This window comes from Pezoporus flaviventris, unplaced genomic scaffold (genome assembly GCF_033815535.1).
Source record: "Pezoporus flaviventris isolate CSIRO_AGI_PZ_B2104156 unplaced genomic scaffold, CSIRO_AGI_Pfla_v1 ptg000002l, whole genome shotgun sequence".
Taxonomy (NCBI): Eukaryota; Metazoa; Chordata; class Aves; order Psittaciformes; family Psittacidae; genus Pezoporus; species Pezoporus flaviventris.
The window spans coordinates 22710493-22724920 of NW_026892550.1; the positions used below are offsets into that span (position 1 = coordinate 22710493).

The following is a 14428-nucleotide window of genomic DNA, read 5'->3' on the forward strand; positions in this document are numbered from 1 at the left end:
TCTGCTACAGGAGATGAACAAGCACCATAACCAAGGATGGCTAAATGCAATCTTTACTTGTTCATAGTTTTTTGTGTGTATAGTTCAACATCATCAGCAATTCTGAAGTGATCAAGAGGTGGGCATGAAATAATACATATGCGTCTCAGTTTAAGACAGTAATTTAGTATCTTCAGCATGAAAACCATGTGCAAACCTAATATCTTGACAGCTCAACAGTATTAGAAACACAGGTTCACTCTGTGCTCTTATTCACTAATAAGAGCAAACTTAAGACAGACAAATAAACTGATTTTTTTTTTTCCTCTGTGTAATAAGCATATACTAGCAGGGTCCAAAACAACGAATATGAGGTGAAGGGGTGGAAAGGAACTTATGCCTAATAGTAATACTATTTCCACAGTTCTTTCAAAATAGTCTATGCAGATGATAAAATGAAGAAATCAGTGTGTACCACCTCCCAGCAAACAAGCTTTTCAAGTAATTTTTCTTTTTAAAATCAGAGACTAATTTTTTTTATTATTTTTTATTTTAAAAAAGATTCTTTTCATTGTGATTCAAAAGAATCTTCCAAATGAAAAGTGGAAAACAAAGTATCATTAAGTCTGCTTCTTAACAGACTGGAACAGCATAGGAAAATTACACACTTTTCCTATTTATCCAAGCAGACATTAACACTCGAGTTTAATAAATGCTTAAATATTAATGCCAGCCATGCTAACCACTTCATTTTTGAACAACACACCAAGAGCATGCAGTAAATGCCAAGGACATACTGTACTGCCACATGAAAGGATACTCATGAGAAACTTTGCAACGTCATCGGCTGCAATTTAAATCTCATGCAAAAATAAATACTGATTTCCTTAATCGATTCCAGAGAGAAAGACATACTGATTTTTTTTTTAAGACTGAATCTTATGCTTTTGAAAGGTTAGAAATTCACTCTCTGAACAGTAAATCTTTTCATCTGTTGAAAATAAGGATACAAGAAGTACTTGAACAAACTTAACACTAATACTTATATACAGTGGTTTTAAAGATGGGTGGAATTTTTCATGTTTTATGTTGATTCACTTGGACCACCCTGACTGCTAAGGAAAAAAAATGATATCAGCTGTACCACTGATTTAATGAGAACAGTAATTAAGAATTGGATTGAAATTTTTGTATCAATTCACACAGGTAGCAGATACTGACCTATTTTTACCTTTTCTGTAACCCAGTACATAGTCTTATGGACCAAACTATCTTCACATTTAAGTACTTTTCCTTGACTGATCCTGATTTGACCTTTATAAAACCTCAAAGTGGCCAATCAACTCATACAACTAGATTCAGGAGCTCAAAGGGTGTATCTGAAGTTTTATGTTGCATCATCAATCTTCTCTGGTTTTAGTTCCGCTTTAAACTTCATTGTATAGTTTATTGTAACTTTGATACGCCAAGCTTATTTAAGGCTAACCGAACGTTCCCTGCAGAGATCTTGATATGGAAAACTAACAAAAGAAACAAAAGATGGCTTGCTCCTGCTGTCCTTGCCACAATCAAGAGACTTAAAGTGCTGACCATGACACTAATAAAAATGCTGAATTCCATTATAAACCAAAAGAGAAAAATTAGAGAAGTTGTATGTATGACAGACAGAAAAAGGATCTTTCCTGATACAAGAAGATTTGGCCAAACATCAGTCATCAAAAGGCAAGGATTGTATTTTAGAAAGAAAAGATTTTAATGAAGTTTGATTTCCAGTGTAAGCTTATTTAAAAAAAAAAAAGGTAAAATATTGCAGTTCAGAGACCCACAGCTGTTATAATTCTGATTCCAACTGCCCTCTCCAAACTCATGAACAAATTAAACACGATGATACTTCACAAAGCAACTCTATAATCCTTTACTAAGACACCAGAAAGGGGCACGGCATTGAAGATTCAGGAACTGTGCTAGAAATACCTGGATGAAAACAGAAACATTTTCTACAGTCTGCTTTTGTAATCATCCAGTATGATTAAATAACTGGCTGCTTACATCAATCATCTTCATTTTGCAGTCTTTTAAATTTTTGTTACTATTTCTATTTCTTGAACCCTCATGAAGAGGTTCCCCACCATCAGCAGCTGCTTTGTAAGAGTGATTGTTAAAACAGCAGAGACACCAAAACAAACTGTATGGAACATTAGTGCTGGCAATTTCCTTTATTGTCATTGGTGACAGAAGTAATATAGCATAAAGCTACCTTAAAAGCACCATGCTAGTAATTTTTTTACGCATCTTCACTTTGGCTGCTCTTTCCTGTGTGCCTTCTGTACAGCATTCATTTGGTGTGGGATGTGAAAGTGATTGTAGGAAATGAGATTTTCACAGAAACAAACAATATGCAATGTGTTTGCTCTCTGGAAAAATATATTTTGTTTAAAAGACTCCATTGTACTATGTGGGTGATTTTTTGTTTTTTTTTAAAGCATGACCTTATTACTGAAATTTCTCAATAAGATTTTTTTAGAAGGCATCACTAAAACATAATTTTCAAACTTAATGTGAATAAAACATTACAACAACATAAAACTGACAAAACTGAAAAGTTGAGGGGTAACTGAATTTCATGTTTAGTTTCATATTGAATAATATTACCCACCTTCCGTAGCAAACTGCTCTAGATGTTTTAAGGTGATTTCTTTGTATTTTGAACTTTCAGCAAGACGGTCATAAATTACAGTATCCTACAGAACACATAAAATGAACTCAGAACAGTTGAATAGGAAAAAAAGATAGCTTTTGGAGTAGGCAATACAAATCACATAGCAAAAAGAAATAAAAATATGCAAAACTGTGTTAATTTATTTCAGCATCAAAACTGAACAGAAGCAATTTTATCTCAGAGGATGGAAAAAAGGACATTCCAAATCCTTAGGATGATCTCAATTTACAAATTCTGCTATGATACAGTTTTTCTATCCTACATTTTTTGCTGTTATTTCCCTTCATTTTGAAAAGTACTGCTTCTTCCTTTGGCTTGCCATGTGAATTCTTTTGATCTCCTAAAATTCTGGTCTTCCTCCTTTTTAATATTAAGCCCACAAGGTAAAATTAGTGATTCAAAACTGCCATTCTCAGGTTTTTGTAGCTAGCTTGATATACAGAATATTAACAGTAGCTTCTTTCCATTTGAGAAGATACAGAATAGACATTTATATTCCATCAATTTATTTTTTTAAAACCATTTAGCAATTGGATTTTCATTCACCTCCTCCAAAACTGACTTAAGATACAGAACAAGAACTAATGAGCAATTTTGCCATTCCCAAATACATTATGATTAAGATATCTTCCCATAAATCCCATTTTTAGGAAAATTTACCTCTGGCATAACATCAATGGTAGGTTAAAATTTCATTTAGTACCTTATGCTAGATAACCATTTCTATCTAGTGATTCATGCTCAGCTACTCCAGCAAGTAACTAATAGATTAAACCATACAGTCATCCATTTCCTTGGAGTACAGAAGGAAAGAGTTAATAGGAAGCATAAAGTTATTAGTCCGGAACAAAGAATATGATGAACAAAGGTCTGTCATACTTTTATAGGCAGTTAGTAAAAAAGACATTAACTAGTCCATCACATTAAACAGCTACATAGTAAAATGATGTAAACTGAAAAAGACATCAACCTTCCTTCCGCCATGTTTTCAATATTTAAACTGCAGTTAAAACAACTGTTTTGCTTTCATATTGCATTTGTTGCACATGTTGACACAGGGAAAACAGAATGAAACTCACAGCTCCTTTGCAGTAAAGTCTTAACTTTCCCGATGGTGTGCGAACAATCACTGACATTCTCTTCCTTGTGCTAAAAGAGAAATAAATGCCCTACATAAGGTGGCTTATAAATATAAATATTTACCAACATTTAACCTAAGAATATCAATCTTATATATGACAAAGAAAAAGAAGTAAGGGCCATCTGTTATGAATTATGTTGTCAGGTGACTGGGCTGAAAAAACAGTTTTATTGTCTAATAATTACAGCAAAAGATGTTTTTCTGTGTATAATTCTGTAGGCCCATAAGTATGGGGAACAGCAAAGGTTCTGAACAATTCCTTGAGCTTATGGTACCACAGCAGTGGTGGTATCTGAGCAGAGTATATGCTGGAGGCAATCTAAACTCAGCGCAAGTTATCAAAACACTATTTGGTCCACAGAGATTAGTACTATATTTAGGAATATTTTTCAGCTGGTTAAGGATTATCAGTTGCTTTCAGTATGCTGACCTGCCAGTTAGAGTGAGAGCTACTTCCTTGCTATGAAAAAAGTGTAATTAGCATATTGTATGTCTACTACTTCTCTTTCCACAGCCACAGCTATAATCACTGTAAAAGAGAATACCATAAAGGACGACTGTACCAAGAATTCCTAGAAGTTTTACTTCTGTAACGTACTTCTCTGAAAAACTATCCTATCAAATGTTGACAATGCTGTACTCTGCTTGCAGAAGAGTCGTATGTGGCTTGTATTGGTAGGTGGCAAGGAATCAGTCTGCATTTTTTTCTGGGAAAAACTCGGAACACCTGGAAACACTTAATTCAATAGTTTAATCGCTACAGATTACTTCTCTGAAAGTACACGCTCCTACCCATACACATGGTGCTATATTTTGAAACCGAAACTTCTCTTGCTGTGGAACAAGGGTGACCTCTAGTGCCTCTAACAAGTCAGTTCCAAGCAAAGTTAAGTAGAGTGAGAACAAAACCAGCTATAAAACTGAAAGCTTAATAAAGTTGGGTAATCGGTATCCACCAAAAAACTTAATCCTCCAAAGGTTAGGATTTAAAAGCAATTCTTCTTTCTTCATAAAGCACCACTGCTTAAATGAAAATTTTAGACTGACACAGAAATTTAAAGAGATCTATGAAATCAAGACAAAGCTCAAAATCAGAAACGAATCCTTCACTACTACTCCATGAATGCAATATGTCAAACATACTTTCACGTATGTCAAACTAACAATAAATGCACTTTGTGCTACATATTTGCTAACTTTCCAGAATAGAAAGTGAAAGTAGTTCCTACAGAAAAATGAAACCCTGGCATAAATCTGAAAAATTTCAAGTATTTCCTCTACAATATACAAAACTAACATTAATTACAAGCAGTCATGAAAAGACATGAAAAACTATAAAAATTGCTTTCTGTTGCTTCTCCCCCCAGCGCCAACTGTGGTGATCTTGATGCCTCACATTATTATCGTTATTATTGTAACTATAGGCAAATACTTCTCATCTTTCACCCAACCTCTACATGTTCAGTCTCTCTCCAGTATTGCCTTTGATTTTTATTTCTTGATATTTTTTTGCTTCTTTAGCTAAGCTCAAGTGAAACACAGTAGGACAGAAAGGGAAACAATGAACACTTTCCACAGGCACAAGTAATCATTCTGAGAAAAAAAAAAAAAAAAGTGCTTCCTCTACGTACAAATCCCTTCCCCATCCTGTGCCAAAGTAAGCAATGGGCCTACACAAACACTTAGAACACAGCCAGCATACATGGATACACTTTAAACAGATTTATATAACAAGTGAAACTACATCCAGATTTCTTATGGGTACCTTCACAATTCCAGGAGGTCTGACATTAAATTTTTACTGAAAGCAAAGCATGTGACAAACTCAGTTTCCAAGAAAACTATCTGGCCAGTGCTCTAGTGCTCAAAAAAGAATAGCTTTCAGTCTAGAGTATTTAAGTCTAGAGTATTTAAACAAGTCATAATTATGCAAGTGTATTTAAGGTCAAATGGAAAATTTCATTCTATCAGTCAAAGCAAACACAAGTTATGTTTTAAAATTACTTGAATCTTCTGCCCCCAAATATCCATTTTTTAACAAATGACAGGGGGCCATGGCTTTCAGAAATACCTTTTCAAGTACTTTCTATCCTCTTTTTTCACATAATTTTTTAAAGTTTGAAATCAAAGGTCTTTGCACAAAAGCAAAAATGAAAAACATTAGCCAAGAAGGCGACAACAAGGAAAAATACATGCCTCTGAAAATATTTTACAATAAAACCAGAAGTATGATCTTAATCATATACACTGCTGTGCCTATAGTATGATATTATTATGTAATAATTACATATTATAGGCTTAAGAGATACACAACCTGCACACTTTGCCTGTATAAATTAAAAATGCAAACATTTTTATCGGTAAGAAAAATTCATATTTTCACAAAAAGACACTAAGTGCACAACATACTGCCTACCTTGTAAATTCTAGGACATTTAGCAGTTCATATCTCTCTTCCTGTCCCAACTGAAGAGTAATAAAAAAAAAAGAGAATTAATGAAAAAAAACCTCAAGAAATCAACCCAACCAACATCTCAATACATATGTACCATGTCGAAGTTATTCGAAATTATTTAACATAGCAGGAATAAATACTGCAAAATATAAAGTTACTCCGATGTACTTACAGACTCTATGATTACTGAGTCAGGTGTCCTTCCAGTGAATACAAAACTAAGATGCCTGGCTGCTCTGACCAACGCCCCTTCATCTGCAACAAGTCAAGTAGTTATTTTACAGATGTGCCAGAAACTGTTAGTTTACCCCACGTTTTAATGGACACAGTCCAAGCTTTTCTCTGTTTGACTTCCTTTTTCCTTTATAGATTTTAAGATCAGATGTGGTGCTGGAAAGAACTTTTTGTTTCTCCTGGTGAAACTGATTAAATGAGTTTACGGTTCAGAGGAAATAAGTCCTCAAAGGAACATGCCTCTCAGATCAGTAATGACAGCACCCCCTTCAGAACACCTAGGTAAGCACTTTCCTCAGTAGGGCACTTGACAAGGTCCATTTCTTCCTGTGTAAATTCTGTTTTAGAAGTATGATCAGTCATGCCTACAAATAATAGGTAACTTCAATGCCTACTTTTAGGAAACACTTCAAGCAGCAACCCAGCCCCCCATAAGCATCAGCTGTTTTCAAAAAGCTTGGGATGTCGGAACAGAATTTGCTTGCAATGCTCAATAAAACATTGCCTTGGCCTAGTTAGTTTTATCTGTGGCCTTACCTCTGCCCTTGTCTTCCAATTGTTGAAGGACAGAATTTAGAGAAATAACCACCTAGGAACTGGGGCAGACAGAGAATATGAGGGCTGGAGACTCTGCACTTCATACCATTTCTCCCATTGTAACTTGTTATAATATATCAGTGCAGCAAAGCTGAGCATATTTTAATCATTTCGCCTTGCTTCATCACTTCCTGAATTAAAAAATTGCCTATGAACCACAGTAAGCCTGAACCACACCTTTTGCACTATAATCTTTTGTTACTCTCTAGTAGAGCTTTATCACAGCTTTTAGCCTATTAAAAACATTTTTCATTTTTGATTACAAACGTCTCTGATCTAAATCATGGTTACCAAGTAAAGAACAGATTCACAAGCAAGGACATCAATCTGTCTCCTGTTTTGATTTCTATTTGCATTTCAGCAGTTCCTTCAGAGCTCCACCACCTTAGGAGTTCTGTATGGTTAACCACCATTTGCCCTTACATAATCCAGGACATTTATATGTATTTTCTAAAGCAAATTAGAGAAGTCTAAACCCTTTTTTGATAAAACTTATTTTAACTGACACCCATTCCTTTTTTTTTTTTTTTTTTTAATGGATATATCCTCTGTTAATTTTGGAAGATACTTAAAAAAAAACAACACAAACCAACAAATGTTGCATAAAATTTGCTTGTTGAGTTAATGGAATACTTTACGTTAACTCAGTTATCTGAGTCTCACCTGGAGATGCTGCCTGATATATAATTTTATCACCTTCTCTTTCTGGAACTGCTGTATGACACACTGCCATCATTGTCAAAAACTCACATATTATAGGTGCAGTTGGCTAAAAAAGATATAATGTCAGAGTGTGATTAAGCAATAACTAACTGAAATATAATAACAGATATGGACAAACAATAGTCATGTAAAATCTAATGAAAGATTTTTTTACCCTCTTCTTTAAAAACTACCAACAACTAAACAAAACAGACATTATCTGTACAATAATTTCAGCATGCAGAATGACTTCAATACTGTCTATATACATACCATTTAGTGTCATTTGCTATCATAACAATCAAAAGCAGATAATCAGAAACCTATTACAATTAAGATTTCAATAAGCATTTTATAGGGAAGGTAAGTCTGAATGCTGTATTGAAAGACTTTTATTTTACTCACTGTTGTCTCTTTGGAAGTTGGCTTTTTACTAGAAATACTCCCTTTTACATTACTTTTGTCTACTACTGTATTCGATAACACTTTTTAAGAACCTTTACAAAGATGTAGCAACCAAACCTGTAAACCATGCGGAAAACGATGCAAGATCAAGCAGTCAGCTTCTAAAGAAATTTAAATGAATGTCTCAGGCACTTTAGAGTCTACAAAGCTGAAACAATTTCAATTGATTTAGCCAAAAGAGGGGAAAAGAGTGTGTACAAGAAAACTAGTTGATTGTTATTGACAAATACAGCTAAAAACATTATTATAGCTGAAATTTGCAAAATGAATGAACTCCTGAATAGATATTCAAGAGAAATGCCAGCATTCCCCCTAAATAAACTTAAAGCAGCTACCCACGTCAATCAATGATTTTTTTGGTAGCATATTTATTATATTGTGAGGCTGCCCCTTGAACACTGGGTTCAGTTTTGGGTCCCTCAGTACAAGAAAGACACTGAGGTGCTGGAGCGTGTCCAAAGAAGAGCAATAAAGCTGGTGAATGGCCTGGAGCACAGGTCTTATGAGAAGCAGCTGAGGGAACTGGGGTTGTTTAGTCTGGAGAAGGCTCAGGGGAAACATTGTCGCTCCCTACAACTACCTGAAAGCAAGGTGGACGTCAGTCTCTTCTCTCACGTAACAAGTAATAGGACAAGAGGAAAGGGCCTCAAGTTGTACCAGGGGAGGTTTAGACTGGATATTAGGAAAAATTGCTTCACCAAAAGAAACACTGGCACAAACTGCCCAGGGAAGATGTTGAGTCATCATCCCTGGGCGTATGTAAAAGACATGTAGACGTGGTGCTTAGGGACATGGTTTAGTGGTGGATTTAGCAGTGCTGGGTTAATGGTTGGACTGAATGATTTTAAGGGTCTTTTTCAATCTAAATGATTTTATGATTTGATAGCAGCACAATTACTCTATAAAATACAATAATCTTTGAAAACCTAACTTAATTTGATAGTGCAGAAACATTAACGGAAGCAGGCTCCTATCCTCTTCCACTGAGGGCCTCCAGATCCTCTAAGATTTATTCAGAAGCCTGAATTACACATTCTTTTCCAAAGCACCTCAGAACACATTTAACATACAGTGGTGAAATGTCTTTGAATGTGTGCCCAAATTTTTAACTTTAAGATGTATACAGATGCATTTTTATAGCTTGTATGCTCACATTATATATCCTTAATACTACATATCTAGCAGAAAACTTTTAAGATTCAGCCACTTGCACACCAAGTGTGCTCACTCTAGACAACAGCAGTAACAGGATGATGCCTCTTCTGAGCAGTCTGTTCCTATCACTGAAGATAAAAATAGCCTGTGCAGTAAGTGTAAGAGCCCCCTCTGCTTTAGTAATAAAATACTTCAGTCTGATAGTTACCCTGAAATTATCTTCCCGAGAAGAAAAAAAATTAAAGAAAAAAGTAATTTATTTACCCTCTTCCAAAACAGAACAGCTACACTATTAAAGGTAGGTGCTCTTGGTTATGACTAGGCAAAAACATCCCTTGTACAAATGACAGAAAATGGAAGGACAGTACTGTTGCTTTGTCAAATCATAAACTAAGCTATTGACTTTCTGTGAAATGTATTGACTTTTTTAGGGTAAATACCAGCCTCTACAATGTCTATTTCATTTCATCTCATCATCTGAACTGATGATCTAACCTCATGGAAGCATGTACGCAAAAACAACGTATATGGTTGACTCCTGTCTAAGCCTGGGCGCAGAAATACTAGGTCATGTCAGGACAGAAGTTAAATTGACTGATCCTGAAAGCTTTGATGGATGTCATGACATCATACGGACAGCAAGAATAATGTTAAAACACCCACAGAATGAAGAATGTAAGACTATTGTATTTCAGATTCATAGCATCTGAATCATGCTATTTCCAAAAAAAGAAAAAAGGGGGGGGGGGGGGGAAGAAGGGCCATATCTAATATGTATTGACAACAAACAATTATAAAAATATTCATGAGGTCAAGTATTCATTTCTATTTTACGTAAATATATAATTTATTTATTTTCCTTCAAAGGACATAATCTTGACTTACAGAAAGTAGTGGTTTGATTTCACAAAACAATGGTAATTGTTTCTATATAACTTACATGATTGCTCTGAAGATTCTCCAGTAATGACGAGTCACTAAATGGTTTTCCTTCTCCATTTTGTAAGCCCTGCCTAAAAATAATTCAGTAGAAAAAAGAACATCATTAGCACATTCTTGACAATTCATATACAAATCATCCACATTACCATGCTAAGGTCTAGCACAAATTCTATTTTTTATCTGTTACAATAAAGGCTGCAATCACACACTGTGAGAAATGAAAAGGTACTTGTTTCACATCTCCAAAGCTCATCTAATTTTAAGAAACCTTAATTTATAGAAATACACTTAAACCCAGGGAAGTTTCCCTGGTGACTTCAACTAATGCAGGATGAAGTAAAAATATATCAACAATGTTAAGACTGTGGCTTCTTGCTTTTTGATCTCTAGCATGCAATTACAGTAGGGAGTCTGAAAAAGATATGTCTGAAGAGATAACATTTCATTGAGAAATCAGCAGTTTTGGAATAGGTTTGCAAATGCTTCAGAAAAGTCTGGTATCTGAACAAAGTAAGCAAACTGAATTCAGACATCAGGGAAGTCTGGATGAAGATGGTTTGTTCTCTATTACTCACAACCAAAAGGAACTCAGTAAACAGCCAAAGAACACAGCAACAGTGGTGAAGTAGGGACTGAAGAGATGCAAGATGGAGATGGTTCTGGAGAAACAAAGTCATACACTAACATCTCTCAAATTGCATAAATCTTCTGGCTGAAGCTGAGAGTTCAAAACTAGATACTTCTAGGAAGACTTGTTACTGCAGCTGACTTGAGTACATTGAGACAAGCTAATGGAGTTTGAAACTCAGGGAACTAAAACAGTGCTGAAAAGTAAAATGCATTTGGAGGAAAGTATTCTTTTTCCATTTACTTTGGATGTTGCCTTGGATCACATAATCTTGCAAGACAGTGAACACATTCTGTGATTTAAGTTGAAGGATAAGCCATATACATCAAAGGCAGTCTAAAGGTTCTCCACAAAACCCAAAACTGCGCTGTTTTAGTCCTGCACTACCATGGAGGAGTATGGCTTCTATACAGCCACTCAAGAACTACTTTTTCTAAAAAATGTATAATTAAAGTGAGAAATTCAAAGCATCCTTATTCACTGAAACTTTTTTTTTTTAAAAATGCAAAGCAAATAGATCTTGAAGTGTCAAATACTAACAACTTCAGATATGTTAAATATGGTTAGCGTCTAACGTTTATACTTTGTTTGCTTTAAGCCTTCTCACAGAGAGACTTCAAAATACGTTCCAGATTCTCAGTGCTAAAAAAAGGAAGAACTTTTGCAGGTATATGTTATGTCCAACAGGAACACAATTCTTTCTAATTAAAAAAAAATATTTAAAAGATTTGGAATTAATGACTTTAGTCATTTTAGGACTAGAAATGTTACTGTCAAACAGAGACTGTTAATTGCAATAGATTTACACACAAAAAAATTCCTAAGTCTCTTATTTCGTAAGTATTTACAAGGCACTAATTGCTTATAGAAGGGAAGTATTGCCTTTTTTTACTACTGTTCAGGCCTCAGTTCACACATTTCAGATATGCTTATGAAGATTTTGAGGTCGATTAAGCCAAAACCAGCCTTATTTCATAAATATTTTATAAGCAAGTATGCTTAATTTCATTTAAGTATTGTATTATTTTAATGAAATCAACACTTTCGCAGTCAAGCACACTTGTTCATCTTTCAAAGAAATACCTTGCTGCTACATCAAATGAGGATATACAGGTCAGCTAAGACTTTGGGTTGTGCATATATGCCACTTTTCATGTGCACGTGGGGGGTATTTTCCAGTTTTTTGGGTTTTTTTTTTGTTTTTTTTTTATAATCTAAAGAAAGAGTTATTAATTCTACTTTAGCAATGCAATTTTTTTGATCTCAAACTTTTTAAACATAAGACAACACCATAGTTTTGTGTGACACATCTTGCTGTAACTTTCAAAAAATACAACAGTGATATTTTAAGTAAATGACATTTTTATCCTGATCTAATTTGAATGGCATTGAAAATACTTAGTTTAACAAAGTATGATGAAGTAGTACAAGGCATCATGCAAATGGTAGCAGCAAGGAAGCCAGGACTTAAGTCTTTCCGGAGTTCCCCATTAAGAGATTAACGTTGACCCCAGGAGTATTTGTTTGATACGCAGTTGAGAACCACGTAGTGCTAATATTCTAAAACTATCTATAGGAAGTAAAATATTAACAATAACTTATCGAATTTTCACTTTCAAATACGGACTTTGCATTCCAACATGTCAGAGGTTATTACTAACCTACTGCTAAGTTAACTGTAAAAAAGCGTGATAAAAGTTAATACCAGGTACCTATCACTAAGTAATAGTAGAAAAGTGTGATAAAAGTTAATACCAGCTACCTTAATAAATTTTAAAACTTTCTCTCCAATAAGCAATTCTGAATCATACAGGATTGTCAGGAAAATAACTGTACTGTATCTCAGTGATCCTATTAGCAATTCTGTTCCAGAGTACACAACCTAATGCCACAGAATATGCCATAGATGGCATAAATTTGTGTAAGATTGTCAATCTGCAACAATTTGAAGCTAAAATAACATTTGAGTAAAATATGTCACATATAGCTCTGTTTCTAAAAATCTTGCTCAGTGTTTTTAAGCTTGAATCTTCAGCAAACACCACACACTAAATAATTTTTAGAGCTTACCAATCATCTGAAGAAACACTATAATCCTCAGGCTCAGGGCAGTGGCTGCACAAGAAGTAAGGGAGGAACAGAAATAGGGAAAGGAAAAAGAATCACAAAGGCTAAAAAATTTGGTTATATATAGAAAGAAGTTAGTTAATGAAATCAAATTACTAAAAAAAGAAGTTTTAAAGGTATTTCAACAAAGTATTCTGCTAGTGCCTAGATAACAATAAAATACTGCAAATATATGATTTTTCTCTTGAGGCTTTATATACTATATTTTTTTTTCAATTGAAAGCTTGTCTACTTAATAACTTACATCAGTAGATATAAAGACAGTCACCCTATTTACAAATATTGCTTTATATTTCAGTATGTATGCATTGTTACAGCCAGCCATAGCACATGAAGGACTCTGCCCTGTGATGACACAGGTTTAAACATACCACAATTTATAGCACACTTAGAAAGAAGCAGCACAGGAGATGGAACAGTCACTTTTACCCTTCCCTGTGTTCCTAACTTCTTATTTGCATCAATACAGAAAAACAGAGTGACTCTGTTCTCTGAGTAGCTGTAAGAGATGATGTAAGGCTATTCGCTGTAAAGAGAAACTGCTTTCTAAACAGCAGTGCTAACCAGAAAACTGGTAAGAAAAATTTGGTGGTTTTTTTTTTTTCCTAAAAACTACATTCACACCCATGTTTCATAACGGAGAACTTTTAGAATTTGTGAAACCAACTTGAGACGAAGAAATTTTGAACCAGATTATCAAATACTGATTTTAAGTGCCATGACCATTAAGGTACTTTTTATCTTAAAAAACTGCTATACAAAGAGCTCGAAAACAGTTCACAGCAGTTTCTCTGAAGTCACAGAGTTAGGTCAAGTGGTTGAAATTGAGCCATATATATATATGTGTATTTGTTTGTGTGTGTATATGTATATGTAAAACCACACACACTTATCTGTATTTTAATGCAACTAAAAAACCCATCAGAATAGTTAATGCATTAAAGATTTAAGATTTTTTAAAAAACAAAAGTCTAGATCAGACTCACAAAAATTAGGATTTTTAAACGAATCCAAATCATAAAGCCACAAAAGCCAAGCCATCACACCTTTAGCACAAGCCCAAAGCTTTATGACCACAGCCTCCTCTCTACCTAGTACTAGAGGTGTCTAATGAACAGCTACTGAATGCACTGAGATTGGCCCAGGTCCAGCATCTCACATGCTGGTAAGCCACACTGGCATTTAAAATATAGGTACTTCTGCCTTATTTACTGCTCTACTATATATTTTTTTTTCCCAAGTAAACAGTCCTCAGAGTTTGAGGCTTTTATGAATTCTGTTGAA

General features: G+C 34.6%; 1 protein-coding gene across 6 annotated transcripts in view; it reads right to left on the reverse strand.

The window, feature by feature from the left end:
- Positions 1-14428, reverse strand: part of ATP8A1 (ATPase phospholipid transporting 8A1) — a 114127-nt gene that overhangs the window by 59524 nt on the left and 40175 nt on the right. For 5 of the 6 annotated variants that reach the window (XM_061471686.1, XM_061471696.1, XM_061471709.1 and 2 more), the window contains 7 exons: positions 13088-13132; positions 10388-10460; positions 7789-7894; positions 6467-6549; positions 6256-6305; positions 3778-3847; positions 2636-2720 (listed from right to left, as the gene is read on the reverse strand). In XM_061471686.1, coding sequence (XP_061327670.1) covers positions 2636-2720; positions 3778-3847; positions 6256-6305; positions 6467-6549; positions 7789-7894; positions 10388-10460; positions 13088-13132 — 512 coding nt within the window. The remainder of the gene's footprint in view (positions 1-2635; positions 2721-3777; positions 3848-6255; positions 6306-6466; positions 6550-7788; positions 7895-10387; positions 10461-13087; positions 13133-14428) is intronic. The other variant, XM_061471703.1, reaches the window with a different exon arrangement.